General features: G+C 37.7%; 1 protein-coding gene across 3 annotated transcripts in view; it reads left to right on the top strand.

Annotated features, from left to right (window-relative positions):
• Positions 1-14,569, top strand: part of LOC102393741 (collagen alpha-6(VI) chain) — a 171,181-nt gene that overhangs the window by 100,103 nt on the left and 56,509 nt on the right. For all 3 annotated transcript variants that reach the window (XM_006043436.4, XM_006043435.4, XM_025294082.3), the window contains exons 21-23: positions 5,270-5,305; positions 7,391-7,453; positions 9,065-9,127. In XM_006043436.4, the coding sequence (XP_006043498.3) occupies positions 5,270-5,305; positions 7,391-7,453; positions 9,065-9,127 (162 nt within the window). The remainder of the gene's footprint in view (positions 1-5,269; positions 5,306-7,390; positions 7,454-9,064; positions 9,128-14,569) is intronic.

The following is a 14,569-nucleotide window of genomic DNA, read 5'->3' as shown; positions in this document are numbered from 1 at the left end:
CAGGGGATCTTCCCCACCCAGGAATAGAACTGGGGTCTCCTGCATGGCAGACAGATTCTTTACCAACTGAGCTATCATGCTATACATTAAATCCCATGACTTATTTATTTTCTAACTGGAAGTTTATGCCTTTTGATTCCTTTTACCCATTTCACACTACCCCCCACTCCTCAGCTCTGTTCTCTGTATCTATGAGTTTAGCTGGTTGGTTTATTTGTTATGTTAAGATTCCACATATAAGTGAGATCATAGGGTATTGGTCTTTTTCTGATTTATTTCACTTAGTGTAATACCTTCAGGACTCCCCTATAGCTCAGACGGTAAAGAATCATCCTGCAATGCAGGAGACCTGGGTTCGACCCCTAGGTTGGGAAGATCCCCTGGAGAAGGGAATGGCTCCCCACTCCAGTATTCTTGCCTGGAGAATCCCATGGAGACAGGATCCTGGTGGGCTACAGTCCATGGGGTTGCAAAGAGTCAGTCACGACTGAGCAATTAACACTAGTGCCTTCAAGGTCCATCCATGTTGTCACAAGTGGCAAGATTTCCTTCTTTTTCATGACTGAATAGTATTCCACGGTGTGTATATACACACATATGTACACACACGTGGTGGGTATATCTTTTCGAGTTCATGCTTTTGTTTCCTTTGGATAAATACCCAGAAGTGGAATTTCTGGAAGATATGGTATTTCTATATTTAAGTTTTTTGAGGACACTGTACCACTAAAGAGATTATATATAATAAGTGAAAGTGAAAGTGATGTCGCTCAGTCGTGTCCAACTCTTTGCAATCCCATGGACTGTAGCCTACCAGGCTCCTCCCTCCATGGGATTCTCCAGGCAAGAATACTGGAGAGGGTTGCCATTTCCTTCTCCAGGCTATCTTCTAATATATGCCTATAAAAACATATCTGAGGGCAAAATTAGGTCACTTGCTTATGAAACCTTTTGGGATCTTTCTTGTTATTTTTTTCAATAAGTATAAGAGTTTCTGTGCTTGACTTCTTGGAAAAGAATTGACATTATAAAATAAAATCTTTATCCATTAAGAAAATATAACTTCAATAAAATATATTTAAATGCCTGCATTGGGTTCTGAACTAGGACCCTATGTCTCTTCTTATGGTGCAACGCTTTCTTTCCATTCTTTATTTAGTTATCCAGCCTTTTCTGACTTCCTTCATCCCTCCCTGCCCACTACATGTAGGGATAGATGTTAACTAGATTTATTAGCTGAATGATGGTCTTCTTGCAATATATACATATATGGAATCATTATGTTGTACATCTGAAAGTAATACAATTTTAATGTTTTAAATTTGAGGACAAATAAAAACTAGTTTAACACATTGCATTATTATGCATTGTATTTTCTGAGCAGAAGTTCATAAAACCAGCTATTATACTCCAACAGGAAAATATTTTTATATGTTGGAACATGCTTTTCTTCTTTGTAAGACAGAGAAAAATAAGAACAGGGATTATGTTTAAAACCTGCAGAATTTAATTGGTGGGAAAGCCCTTTCTAATGCATCTAAAGATTTTTAAAAGTACATTTGCTATTTATTTTACTTTCTAAAAGGGTGTAGCCAGTTTACATACCCCAGGAAAGTATTTTGAACTTAAAGAATATCATCCAAAAAATCCTGGCATGGGAGATGAACTTTTCTTACTTTATAGAGGCTATAATCTCTCTGGAGGATAAGGCAATATCACCATGTATTAGCTAAACTACACAACTCCTGAGAAATATGGCCCCTTCTTGAGTTATAGATTCAGCAGTGTCATTTAGGAGTAAAAGCAGAATTCCACCTAAAGATGGTAAAGTCAAGGGATTTTTTTTTATACTACTCCACTTCTATGCAACTCACCAAAAACAATAAAAGAAATTTAAGATGAATTAACAAAAAATGACCACAACTTCAAGCCACACATGATGACAGATATTGGCCAACTATTTTATTTTTAGAGGTTTTACTTTATTTTGTGGAAATACAGTTGATTGTTGTATTTATTTCTGCTGTACAGCAAAGTAATTCAGTTATATGTATACGTGTATATATGTATATTCCTTTTCGTATTCCTTTCCATTATGTTTTATTACAGGATGTTGAATATAGTTCCCTGTGCTACAAAATAGGATCTTGTTTTCTACCCATTCTATATACAATAGTTTGCATCTGATAATCCCAAACTCCCAGCCCATCACTCCCCCAAATGCCCTCCCCCTTGGCAATCATGAGTCTATTCTCTATGTCTATGAGTCTGTTTCTGTTCCACAGATATATTCATTTGTCTCCACTTCTAGATTCCACACATAAATGATACCATATGGTATTTGCCTTTCTTTTTCTGACTTACCTCACTTAGTATGATAATCTCTAGTCCATCCATGTTGCTGCAAATGGCATTATTTCATTCTTTTTTATGGCTAATATTCCATTGTATACATGTACCATGTCTGTTTCTGTTCATCTGTCAATAGACCTTCAGCTCACTTCCATGTCTTGGCTATTATCAATAGTGCTACAATGAACATTGGGGTACATATGCTTTTGAACTTATAGTTTTGTCTAAATATATGCCCAGGAATAGGACTGCTGGATCATCTGGCAGCTTGATTTTTAGTTTCTTGAGGAACCTCCACATTGTTCTGCATTGTAGCTGCATCAATTTACATTCCCACTAACAGGGTCGGAGGGTTTCCTATTCTCCACAGCCTTTCTCCACAGTCTCTCTCCACAGCATTTGTTATTTGTAGATTTTCTAATGATGGCCATTCTGCCTGGTGTGAAGTGGTTGTTGTTCAGTCACTCAGTTGTGTCTGACTCTGCAGCCACATGGACTGCAGCACACCAGACTTCCCTGTCCTTCACCATCTCCCAGAGATTACTCAAACTCATGTCCATTGAGTCAGTGATGCCATCCAACCATCTCATCCTCTGTCATCCCCTTCTCCTCCCGCCTTCAGTCTTCCCAGCATCAGGGTCTTTTCCAATGAGTAAGTTCTTTGCATCAGGTGGCCAAAGCTTCAGCATCAGTCCTGAATATTCAGGATTGATTTCCTTCAAGGTTGACTGGTTTGATCTCCTTGCAGTCCAAGGGACTCTGAAGAATCTTCTCAACACCATAGTTCAGAAGCATCAATTATTTGACATTCAGCCTTCTTTGTGGTCCAATTCTCACATCCATACATACATGACTACTGGAAAAACCATAGCTTTGACTATATGGACCTTTGTCAACAAAGTAATGTCTCTGCTTTTTAATACACTGTGCTGTGGTCATAACTTTTCTTCCAAGGAGCAATCATCTTTTAATTTCATGGCTACAGTCACCGTCTGCAGTGATTTTGGAGCCCCCAAAATAAAGTCTGTCATTGTTTCCATTGTTTGCTCATCTATTTGCCATGAAGTGATGTGACTGGATGCCATGATCTTAGCTTTTTGAATGTTGAGTTTTAAGCCAGCTTTTTCCACTCTCCTTTTTCACCTTCATCAAGACACTCTTTAGTTCCTCTTCACTTTCTGTCATAAGGGTGGTGTAATCTGTGTATCTCAGGTTATTGATATTTCTCCCAGCATTCTTGATTCCAGCTTGTGCTTTATCCAGCCCAGCATTTCACATGATATACTCTGCATGTAAGTTAAATAAGCAGGGTGACAATATACAGGCTTGACATACTCCTTCCCCAATTTGGAACCAGTCCATTGTTCCATGTCCAGTTCTAAGTGTTGCTTCTTGACCTGCATACACATTTCTCAGGAAGCAGGTAAGATGCTCTGGTATGTCCATATCTTTAAGAATGTTCTACCGTTTGTTGTGATCCACACAGTCAAAAGCTTTAGAGCAGTCAGTGAAGCAAAAGTAGATGTTTTTCTGGAACTCCCTTGCTTTTTCTATGATCCAATGGTGTGAAGTGTGTCTCATTCTAATTTTAATTTGCATTCCTGTAGTAATTAGTGATGTTGAGCATCTTTTCATGTGCCTATTGGCCATCTATTTTTCTTCTTTGGAGAAATGTCTATTAAGTCATTTTTCAATTGGGAGAAACCCATATTTCTGTCTTCCCCTTTCTTACAGCATCTGATATATTCTGTCTTGTAAATACTTGTAGTATTTATCTCCTCCCCACTAACCCAAGTGGTGAGGTCCTTCTGAGGTCAAGAACTTTATGTCACCTTTATGATCCTATGGTTCCCATCCTATATACTTTGTGGATAGTAGATGTTGGATAGATATTTTTCTGAATGAAATTGCTGTGAATTGAACCAGAAAAGATAAATCCTTGTGTGAAAGGAGTAGAGAAAACTGCTCTTCATCCCTCTGATATGGACGTTTTGACATTCATCATTTGGTGTTAAAGAAATAGGCCTCTAATCATATCCCCAGACACATAGTGTCTTTCCTAAATAGCAAGAGGTTTTCACTGAAATATAATTAGAAGAATTTAAAATTTTTGAGACCAGCCTCACATAGAAATTTGACTTGACTATCTCAAATAAATTTCCATCACAAAAATGTCTGATATGTATTGAATTTTACAAATCCTGGATATCAGTCATGCTCTAATCTGAGTTAGACAATAAAATGTCTTTGTCTCTTGATTCCCAGGTTTATGAAATATTGATCTAGAAATACTCAGATTTTCACTTTATACATGAGAGCAGCAGGAAAAATCCATTTAGTCTAGCCTTTTTTTTTTTTTGATCAAGTATTTTGTTAACATACTAAATTGAGTAATCGAGTGCTTAAGTTGATTTTTCATTTTTGACAGGTAAGCATATCTGACTTCTTGAAGGGGAAGAGGGATAAAATTAGTTTTGCTATCAATAGCTTCTGAAGTCAATCTATAATAATGTTGATGAATTCTCCTAGTGTTTCCTCTGGGTTCCTGCCTTTTGGCCATTTCTACACTTAATTTCTGGCTTACTTGGTAGCACTTTGGACACAATTCGAGTCAGCCAACTTTGGTGCTTATGCTAAGTTCTAGTAGTAATTTAGTAGAGGATGAATTGCTGACGACAGTCTGTTCCAACAAGTATGTATAGATTTACATTGTCTACGGTTTTACTCATCTGTTGCCCTAGGATAGAAATTCAGAGTTGGCAATATTTTGTTTTCATGGTGCAGTCAGTACTTTAAAGCAGTATGTGGTAACTTTTTGTTTTAATGTCGATGCCCCAAGGGGTCTGTTATTAATTTAAGTTAAACTTTAGAAAGAATTTTTCAGGGTTAATGATATCTACTTTTTTCCCTATTGTAGGCAGCTCATGGCCAGAGGGGACATACAGGCCCACAGGTACAGAGATCTTTCTTTTATTTTTTTATTTTCTAAACTGGCAATGATAAACAATGTGTGTCCAGTCAAGGAGCCTGAATAAAGCCTTTGGAAAGTCTAGATTTATTTTGCTTTTTGATAATATTGGTTGTGGAATCAAATTTGAGAAAACTTTTAGGCTATAACTTAACTCAGATCTTTAGAGACAATTAAATATGGGCACTTTGATAAAAAAAAAAAACTATAAATATTAAAGATAATAAATAATACTTGGCCCAGTTAGTATTAAGTTTAACTTTGTTTGGATTTCAAATGCAAACTCTAGTAATTCAGGTTGTTTTCAGAAAAATAACCTACAATTTTATACCTAGCTGTACTATGAGTGATTATAAGACATTTCCAGATAGACAAAGACCAAGAATTTACTGTCCACAGATGCTACACACACATACACACACACACTCCTTTCTTTCAAATTTTTGTTCAGTTAACTCTTAAACCTTATTCATAATTTACATAAACCCCTTTTTAACCAAGAGAGTACAATAAAACTTTAATACAAATTGGGTAATCTGAATGTTTTATTCAAAAGTTGACCATGCCAGCTATCATATCATATCCCTTTGTACATGTTGGTGAGATATTATACATGAACTTACAATATTTATAAAAGAGAATTAGAATTAGATTTAGAATTAGAATTAGAATTTAGAATTAGAATTAGAATTTAGAATTAGAATTAGATGATTTAGAATTTTACAAAATTGAAGAAGCACACATCCTCAGATTAAAAATACAATAAGGATAAATAATAAATCCATTCACAATCACATCATGGTAAAACTCACGAATGTTAAGGAAACATCGCAAACACTGCCAGAGAGAAAAAGCATTTTTACCCATGAAAGGAATAACCAATTAGAATTGCAGAAAGCTTCTGCTCAACAATGCTGCTGCTGCTGCTAAGTCGCTTCAGTCGTGTCCGACTCTGCAACCCCATAGACGGAAGCCCACCAGGCTCCCCCGTCCCTGGGGTTCTCCAGGCAAGAACACTGGAGTGGGTTGCCATTTCCTTCTCCAATGCATGAAAGTGAAAAGTTAAAAGTGAAAGTGAAGTCACTCAGTCATGTCTGACTCTTCGCAACCCCATGGACTGCAGCCTACCTGGCTCCTCCGTCCATGGGATTTTCCAGGCAAGAGTACTGGCTGGAGTGGGGTGCCATTGCCTTCTCCGCTGCTCAACAATAATACTTGCCAAAAACAACAAAGTAATGTTTTGCAAGTGCAGAAGAAAAATAACCTACAATTTTATACCTAGCTATACTATGAGTGATTATAAGACATTTCCAGGTAGACAAAGACTAAGAATTTACTATCCACAGATGCTACACACACACACACACACATACTTTTCAAAGTTAGATTGCAACAAAATGGATAGCAAATCCAAAAAAAAAAAAAAATAGCATGAAGTGAATGAGATGAGATTGGAGGGAGAAAGTGTTGAGAAATTTCCTCTTTATTATTTCTAGGAAAAGGCATCAGTGAGGGATAGTTAATCTCATCTGTGTAACGACTGAGACATAAATGTAGGCTATCCAATTTTCTAAATTAAACATTTTAATCTTATTTGAAATTCTTATCTGTGACACAGTTCAAAGGCAATGTGAAGGGAATGCTCAACTTTTGATCCCTAGATATTTAGGTATTTGAATATGAATATAATGTAAGATAGATGCATGGAGATCTTTTAAGAAAATGTGAATGAAGTAAGTTGTGAGTTGTTTTAGTTCAACACCCAAGTTTGGTACAGTATATAACCAGTGTTACAGGCAAAGAAGGGAGTGTTTGTGTGTTTGTGTGTGCATATGCACACACGCATGAGGTGTATGAAGAATGAAAGTAAATACACCAACATATTAAGCTGTGGTTATCTCCCCTTGATGAGATTATAGAAGAGTTTTGTTTCCCTTCTTGTATTTACATTTATTTTTCAAAGATCCTGCATCGCCATTATGAATAAAAAAAAAATTTAGAAACTTGCACATAAAGAAGACAAAGTTTCTCAGAAAACAATGTTAACAGTTTGATTTTCCCTCCCCATAGGGGAAACCAGGCATCCCAGGTCCAGATGGACTTGCAGGGTCACTGGGACTTAAGGGCCCTCAGGTACGTAACAAGACTAATCAGGCTATGAGAACAGAAAGAAGAATCTGAACCTTAATAGAATACAACCTCCTTGCAAAAGTACAGATGTTTCAAGTGATTCAGAGTAATGAAATAAGGAAGCAACACAGTCTTGACTTGTACAGCGTTTGTACATGTTGGTGATATATTTGAACTTACAATATTTATAAAGAGTTTTTCCCGGTCAGGAGGTGAAAAGGAAATGAACTCTGGGCAGCAGTCTCTGTATAATGATCCAGGCTGACTAGTGAATCCTAGGGAGACCTTGAGCCAAATAAAATGCTGGGCCTCAAAACTGGGAATTTTGGTCAATTTAGCTATGTATCTGGATGCTTGTAATGTAGAAAAATTGGCTCTACCCTAGCAAAGAGATCTTCAGTGGGGGTGATGTATAGTCATCTTTTCTAGCTCACTTCTCTAGGGAGCTGCCTCAAGCACTTTTTCCTTTGCAAAGAACAAGCCATGGTTGGCTCTTAACACTGCTTACATGAGGGGTAAGGAAACATGCCAGAAAGAGCAAAATGTAGCCTAAAGCAATCATGAGAAGGGAAGGGAAGTCCTCAGAAATGCTGAAAAAAGGTCAAGAATAAGACAGTAAAATATTTTTTTTCTCTCTGAATTTTTACTTTTGAAGTCTTGAGAAGTAAATTTGACCCTTGGCAAATGTAGGACAGCAATGATCCTGCAGCTTTTCAAGGTTGTAATCTATGTAGCTAAAAAAAAAAAAGGGTGGGGGGGCGGGAAGTAACTTCTATATGTTGTCAGCTTGCTGCATGGAAGTTGGGCAAAATATCCTTAAACATCAGAGGAGAAAGTTAATCCACATTTCAGAGCAGTAAACAGTCTACTCCTTGGACCTCTTATTGCTTTCTAGCTTGATTGCTTTTGTTTGTCTTACTTGGCAGCTAAGGATTGTTCACTTTTCTTACCTTCAAGTGAGAATATTTGCCACTGGGATTGTAGGGAGTCATTTCAATAGGTTGGCTGGCTTTATTTCATGCTAAACAAGTAATACTACATCTCTTCATCCATTTTATAGGCTGTTGCTTTTTTATGACATAATTTAAAATGAGATAAAAAAGCCAAACACAGTGTAAAGGTTTCTCTGCATAACATATGGAATCCAAAATTAATAGAAAACATAATACTCCAGATGTACAATTATCTAAATCTTGTCTTACAATGTGCTATGTCTTATTTATGACCAATCTTTAGTGTAGTTATTAAATAGAAAATCCACTTAATTATTCCAGTTTCAGATTTACATAAGTAAAAATTACTTTTAAAGTAACATACATGAATTTTAGTACAAAGATCCTTTAGAATAATTATAAAGCAATACTGGAAATTTTAGCTGTTCAGTGTTTCTTCACTTTGACTGAAAATGCCAAGCCATTTAGGCACTAGATTTGGACCCTTATGCCTTGGAGAGAAGGAGAACTTGACTGATCAAGACAGAACCAAAGGCATGAATGGAGTTTTCTTTTCAATTGCTGTCCATGTTACTGACTTAGCATTTCCATTTTTAATATTCAAGTTAATATTCTAATGTTCTCTTTTTGGGAGAAAATAATCTTAATTCTCTATATGTAGGGTCCAAGAGGAGAAGCTGGTGTGAAAGGAGAAAAAGGAAATCTGGGAAGTAAAGGTCCCCAGGTATGTAACAAGAGACAGTGTCTGCATCTGGCTCTAATCTTGGTTTGCATGTGGATGTCCTTGTGGTTGCCTCTCCTCAGATGGAGTTATCTACTGCCTGTGAACCAGCGAAGTGTATGAGGTTTGACCTTGGAGCTCAATATGGTGGCCTCATCATGTTCTGGTCACTACCTTGCAGAGTGGGTGTCATTACGTCAGACACAGAGGCGAAAGATAACAGCTCAGCCGTCACTGTGATGTTAAGAATTTCTTCTTTATGTAAATCAGGTCACATGACTCACTAATCCCAGTCCTCAGGGGCTTACCCTTACACCCAGAATACAAACTACTTCAGTGGTCCTCAGCTAACCACACATAAGAATCTCCTGGGAGGACTGTAAAACACCCTACCACCTGGAACCCTCTCCAGACCACTTAAATCCACATTCTCCTCAGGTGGTTCTAACATACACACCCAGGATTGGAAGTGGCTGTCCAACATCAACACTTCTTCACCTTCAAGATACTGAACGAACATAAAGAACTTAAACCGCAGATTCTGGTTGAGCAGGTGTGAGATGGGGCTTGAGGTGCTCCATTTCCAGCAAGCTCCTAGGTGATGCCAACGCTGCTGGTCCCTAGACCACACTTTGAGTAGTAAGTCTCCTACCTGCTATCATAGACTATATTTATTTTCTTAGCTTAGCTATTTATGAAATGGGCAAATTTAATCCGTATGACCATTATATCTACTACTGTGGGCAAGAATCCCTTAGAAGAAATGGAGTAGCCATCATGGTCAACAATGGAGTCCAAAATGCAGTAGTTGGATGCAATCTCAAAAATGACAGAATGATCTCTGTTCCTTTCCAAAGAGAAACATTCAACATCACAGTAATCCAAGTCTATGCCCCAACCACCAATGCCCAAGAAGCTGAAGCTGAATGGTTCTGTGAAGACCTGCAAGGCCTTCCAGAACTAACCCCTCCAAAAGATGTTCTTTTCATCATAGGGGTCTGGAATGCAAAAGTAGGAAGTCAAGAGATACCTGGAGTAACAGGCAAGTTTGGCCTTGGAGTACAGAATGAAGCAGAGCAAAGGCTAACAGAGTTTTGCCAAGAAAATGCACTGGTCATAGCAAACACCCTCTTCCAACAACACAAGAGACAACTCTACACATCAACATTACTAAATGGCAAATACCAAAATCAGACGAATTTTTTTCTTTCCAGCCAAAAATGGAGAAGCTCTATACAGTCAGCAAAAACAAGACCAGGAGCTGACTGTGGCTCAGATCATGAACTCCTTATTGCAAATTCAGACTTAAATTGAAGAAAGTAGGGAAAACCACTTGGCCATTCAGTATGACCTAAGTCAAATCCCTTACGATTATACAGTGGAAGTGATGAGTAGATTCAAGGGATTATATCTGATAGACAGTATGCCTGAAAAACTATAGAAGGAGGTTCGTAACATTGTTTAGGAGGCAGTGATCAAAACCATCCCCAAGAAGAAGAAATGCAAAAAGTCAAAATGGTTGTCTGAGGAGGCCTTACAAATAGCTGAGAGAAGAAGACAAGCAAAGGGCAAAGGAGAAAAGGAAAGATACATTGATCTGAGTGCAGAGTTCCAAAGACTAGCAAGGAGAGATAAGAAAGCCTTCCTTAGTGATCAATGCAAAGAAATAGAGGAAAACAACAGAATGTGAAAGACCAGAGATGGCTTCAAGAAAATTAGAGATACCAAGGGAATATTTCATGCAAAGATGGGCACAATAAAAGACAGAAACAAAATGGACCTAACAGAAGCAAAAGATATTAAGAAGAGGTGGCAATAATACACAAGAGAAATATACAAAAAAGATCTTCATGACCCAGATAACCATGATGATGTGATCACTCACTTAGAGCCAGACATCCTGGAATGTGAAGTCAAGTGGGCCTTAAGAAGCATCACTACAGACAAACCTAGTGGAGGTGATGGAATTCCAGTTGAGCTATTTCAAATCCTGAAAGACGATGCTGTGAAAATGTGCACTCAGTATGCCAGCAAATTTGGAAAACTCAGCAGTGGCCACAGGACTGGAAAAGGTCAGTTTTAATTCCAATCCCAAAGAAAGACATTGTCAAAGAATGTTCAAACTACCACACAATTGGGCTGATCTCACATACTAGCAAAGTAATGCTCAAAATTCTCCAAGTGAGATTTCAACAGTACATGAACTGAGAATTTCCAGTTGTTCGAGCTGGATTTAGAAAAGGCAGCGGAACCACAAATCAAATTGCCAGCATCCATTGGATCATAGATAAAGCAAGAGAATACCAGAAAAACATTTACTTCTGCTTCATTGATTACACTAATGCCTTTGACTGTGTGTATCACAAAAAACTGGACAATTCTTCAAGAGATGGGAATACCAAACCACCTTACCTGCCTCCCAAGAAATCTGTAGGTCAAGAAGCAACAGTTAGAACCGGACATGGAACAATAGACTGGTTCCAAATTGGGAAAGGAGTACATCAAGGCTGTATATTGTCACCCTGCTTATTTAACTTATATACAGAGTACATCATGTGAAATTCTGGGCTGGATGAGGCACAAGCTGGAATCAAGATTGCCAGGAGAAATATCAATAACCTGAAATATGCTGATGACACCACCCTTATGACAGAAAGTGAAAAGGAACTAAAGAGTGACTTGATGAACATGAAAGAGGAGAGTGAAAAAGCTAGCTTAAAATTCAGCATTCAGAAAACTAAGATCATGGCATCCAGTCCCATCCCTTCATGGTAGATAAGTGGGGAAACAATGGAAACAGTGACAGACTTTATTTTCTTGGGCTCCAAAATCACTGCAGATGATGACTGCAGCCACAAAATTAAAAGATGCTTCCTTTTTGGAAGAAAAGCTATGACCAACCTAGATAGCATATTATAAAGCAGAGACATTAGTTTGACGACAAAGGTCCATATAGTCGAAGCTGTGGTTTTTCCAGTCGTCATGTATGGATGTAAGAGTTGGACTATAAAGAAGGCTGGGCACCGAAGAATTGATGCTTTTGAACTGTGGTGTTGGAGAAGACTCTTGAGAGTCCCTTGGACTGCAAGGAGATCCAACCAGTCCATCCTAAAGGAAATCAACCCTGTATATTTATTGATAGCACTGAAGCTAAAGCTGAAACTCCAATACCTTGGCTACCTGATGGGAAGAACTGACTTATTGGAAAAGACCCTGAATCTGGGAAAGACTGAAGCCAGGAGGAGAAGGGGGTGACAGAGGATGAGATGTTTGGCTGGCATCACCTACTTGATGGACATGAGCTTGAGCAAGCTTCAGGAGTTGGTGATGGACAGGGAAGCCTGATGTGCTGCAGTCCATGGGGTTGCAAAAAGTTGGACATGACTGAGCAACTGAACTGAGCTGAACTAGCTCTTTGTCTTCCCTTCTAAACTGTAAGCTCTGTGAGAGCTAGAACTTTGTCCCAGAGCCCAGGATAACAGTGGTGCCACCCAACAGAATCAATGCATATTTGTATAATGAATCAATTATTAAATGAAAGAATGATTCTCAGTTGGGACTTGTGCTCAGGGCTAACATGAGGGTAAAGCAAATCCGTTACTTTGTGTCCATTAGTTAAACTGGGCAATGGTCTAACATTTAAGTGGATATGCTCATCTTCAAAATTTTTAAGAACCTCTTTGCATGAATGTGTATCTAATGACACAATATTTAAAAGCATATTAATTACTGTTCATAATGATATTTTTTCCTAATTTTGATGAATGTGCCCCTTCGAAAAGCATGAAAACCTTAAAATTTCATGTAGAATGAAATTAATGAAAAGTAACTGTTTTGCATTCACATCCTTGAATCTAAAAAAGCTTGCTGGTACCACAAATTGGGATTTTAAAATAACAGCAAGTGCCAAAGGAAATATATATATGCGGCAATTATATCATCTGTTTATGTGAAATATTGAGATGTAGATTGGTTGAAATCCAGAGCTTGATAATTCCCTTGCTCTAGAATCCAGAATTTTATCCAAGTGGCTATTACTCAAATAAGGTATTTCATTTGCTGTGTAGCATACTTCTATGGGTGGATGCCCCTTAACCTCGACTTGGCAGGATTGGTCATATCATAAATCATCCAGCCTCTTGGCATTGCCAGTTAGTCAAAAGCCACCCCCTCCCTCTAGCTGAGCTCTTCTGTTTATCTGCCTGGAAAGCATGGTTCCTTTCTTTGCTTTTCTTAAAACATCCTTGTCAACACAGTTAAAATACTATTTTTAAATGTATAGAATTTTCTCTGCTTAGGATGTGATGAACTAGATCTCAAAATTATTGCTTTCAGAGGAAAACCCTGGGAGACAAACAATCTGATAACAAGAGAAAGTTATTCTTTATTGGCTCTATAAATCCACCGACACAGGCTTCACAGTGTTTTACAGCCCAAGGACCAGTGTCTCAAATGGAATTACAGGAGTGTTTTCTAACTGCAGTCTTTTGAAGTTTTTCTTAGGATGTACAGTTAGAAAAAGGGATGTGATTTTTGTTGATGGTGTCCTGCAGACTTATCAGTTTATGCACTGTTGAAGCATTCTGCATAAATCAAACGTGCTGATGCAGGCAGGTATATGTGATAAAAGAAATACAGTCCATAGCATAATGAAAAGAAGAAAGAACTTTGAAAGGAATGGCATATTCTTTTGTACCTTCCTTTGTTCCCTTCTTGTTTGGTTTACTTTTAAGCCCTTTGCTAATGTAACCAATGCCTAGAAAAGAAATGGAAAATAGATGCAAAATACTAATTCCAGTTAGAACTGGCACTATTCCTTGAATACTTAGACTTATTAGTGAGATAATCACTAGCATCATATGAAATATCAAGGAAGGTTGAGATTATCCAGTGCAAATTTGGAATACAAAATATAATTTCTACTGTAAATTATACACTTCTACTGTAAATTATACTGTAAATGATCTATGTTTACAAAGCCTAGCATAATAGTGAAGGGCACAGAGTCTGGAGCCAAGCTGCCTGGGTTAGATTGCCAGATTCGTACCTTCTTAGTTGTGTAGCCTTGGGTAATTTATTTAACCTCTCTGTACCTCAACTTTCCCAGATGCAAAATGAGAATAGTAATAATAGCTATTATAATCATATAATAATAATAGCTATAATACCACATTGGATTGTGAAAGTTAAATGGTTTAATATATATAGGAATTTAGAATGATGCCTGCATTACAATAAGCATCATATAAATGTTTATTGCTACCATATTGTATCAACATTACCTAACAGGTACATTCTATACCCAAGGCATGCTAATGCCAATCCAAGGAAGGCCATAATTGTAGTACCTCCATGACAATACATAATCTGTATTGCAATTATTGAATTTCATCAGTCTGTGTAATCTAGGTTGCCTCATCGACCATTTCTTTCACTCACTTGACG

This window comes from Bubalus bubalis, chromosome 1 (genome assembly GCF_019923935.1).
Source record: "Bubalus bubalis isolate 160015118507 breed Murrah chromosome 1, NDDB_SH_1, whole genome shotgun sequence".
Taxonomy (NCBI): domain Eukaryota; kingdom Metazoa; phylum Chordata; class Mammalia; order Artiodactyla; family Bovidae; genus Bubalus; species Bubalus bubalis.
The sequence above is the reverse complement of the archived record's forward strand: the minus strand, read 5'-3'. Positions and strand labels throughout refer to the sequence as shown.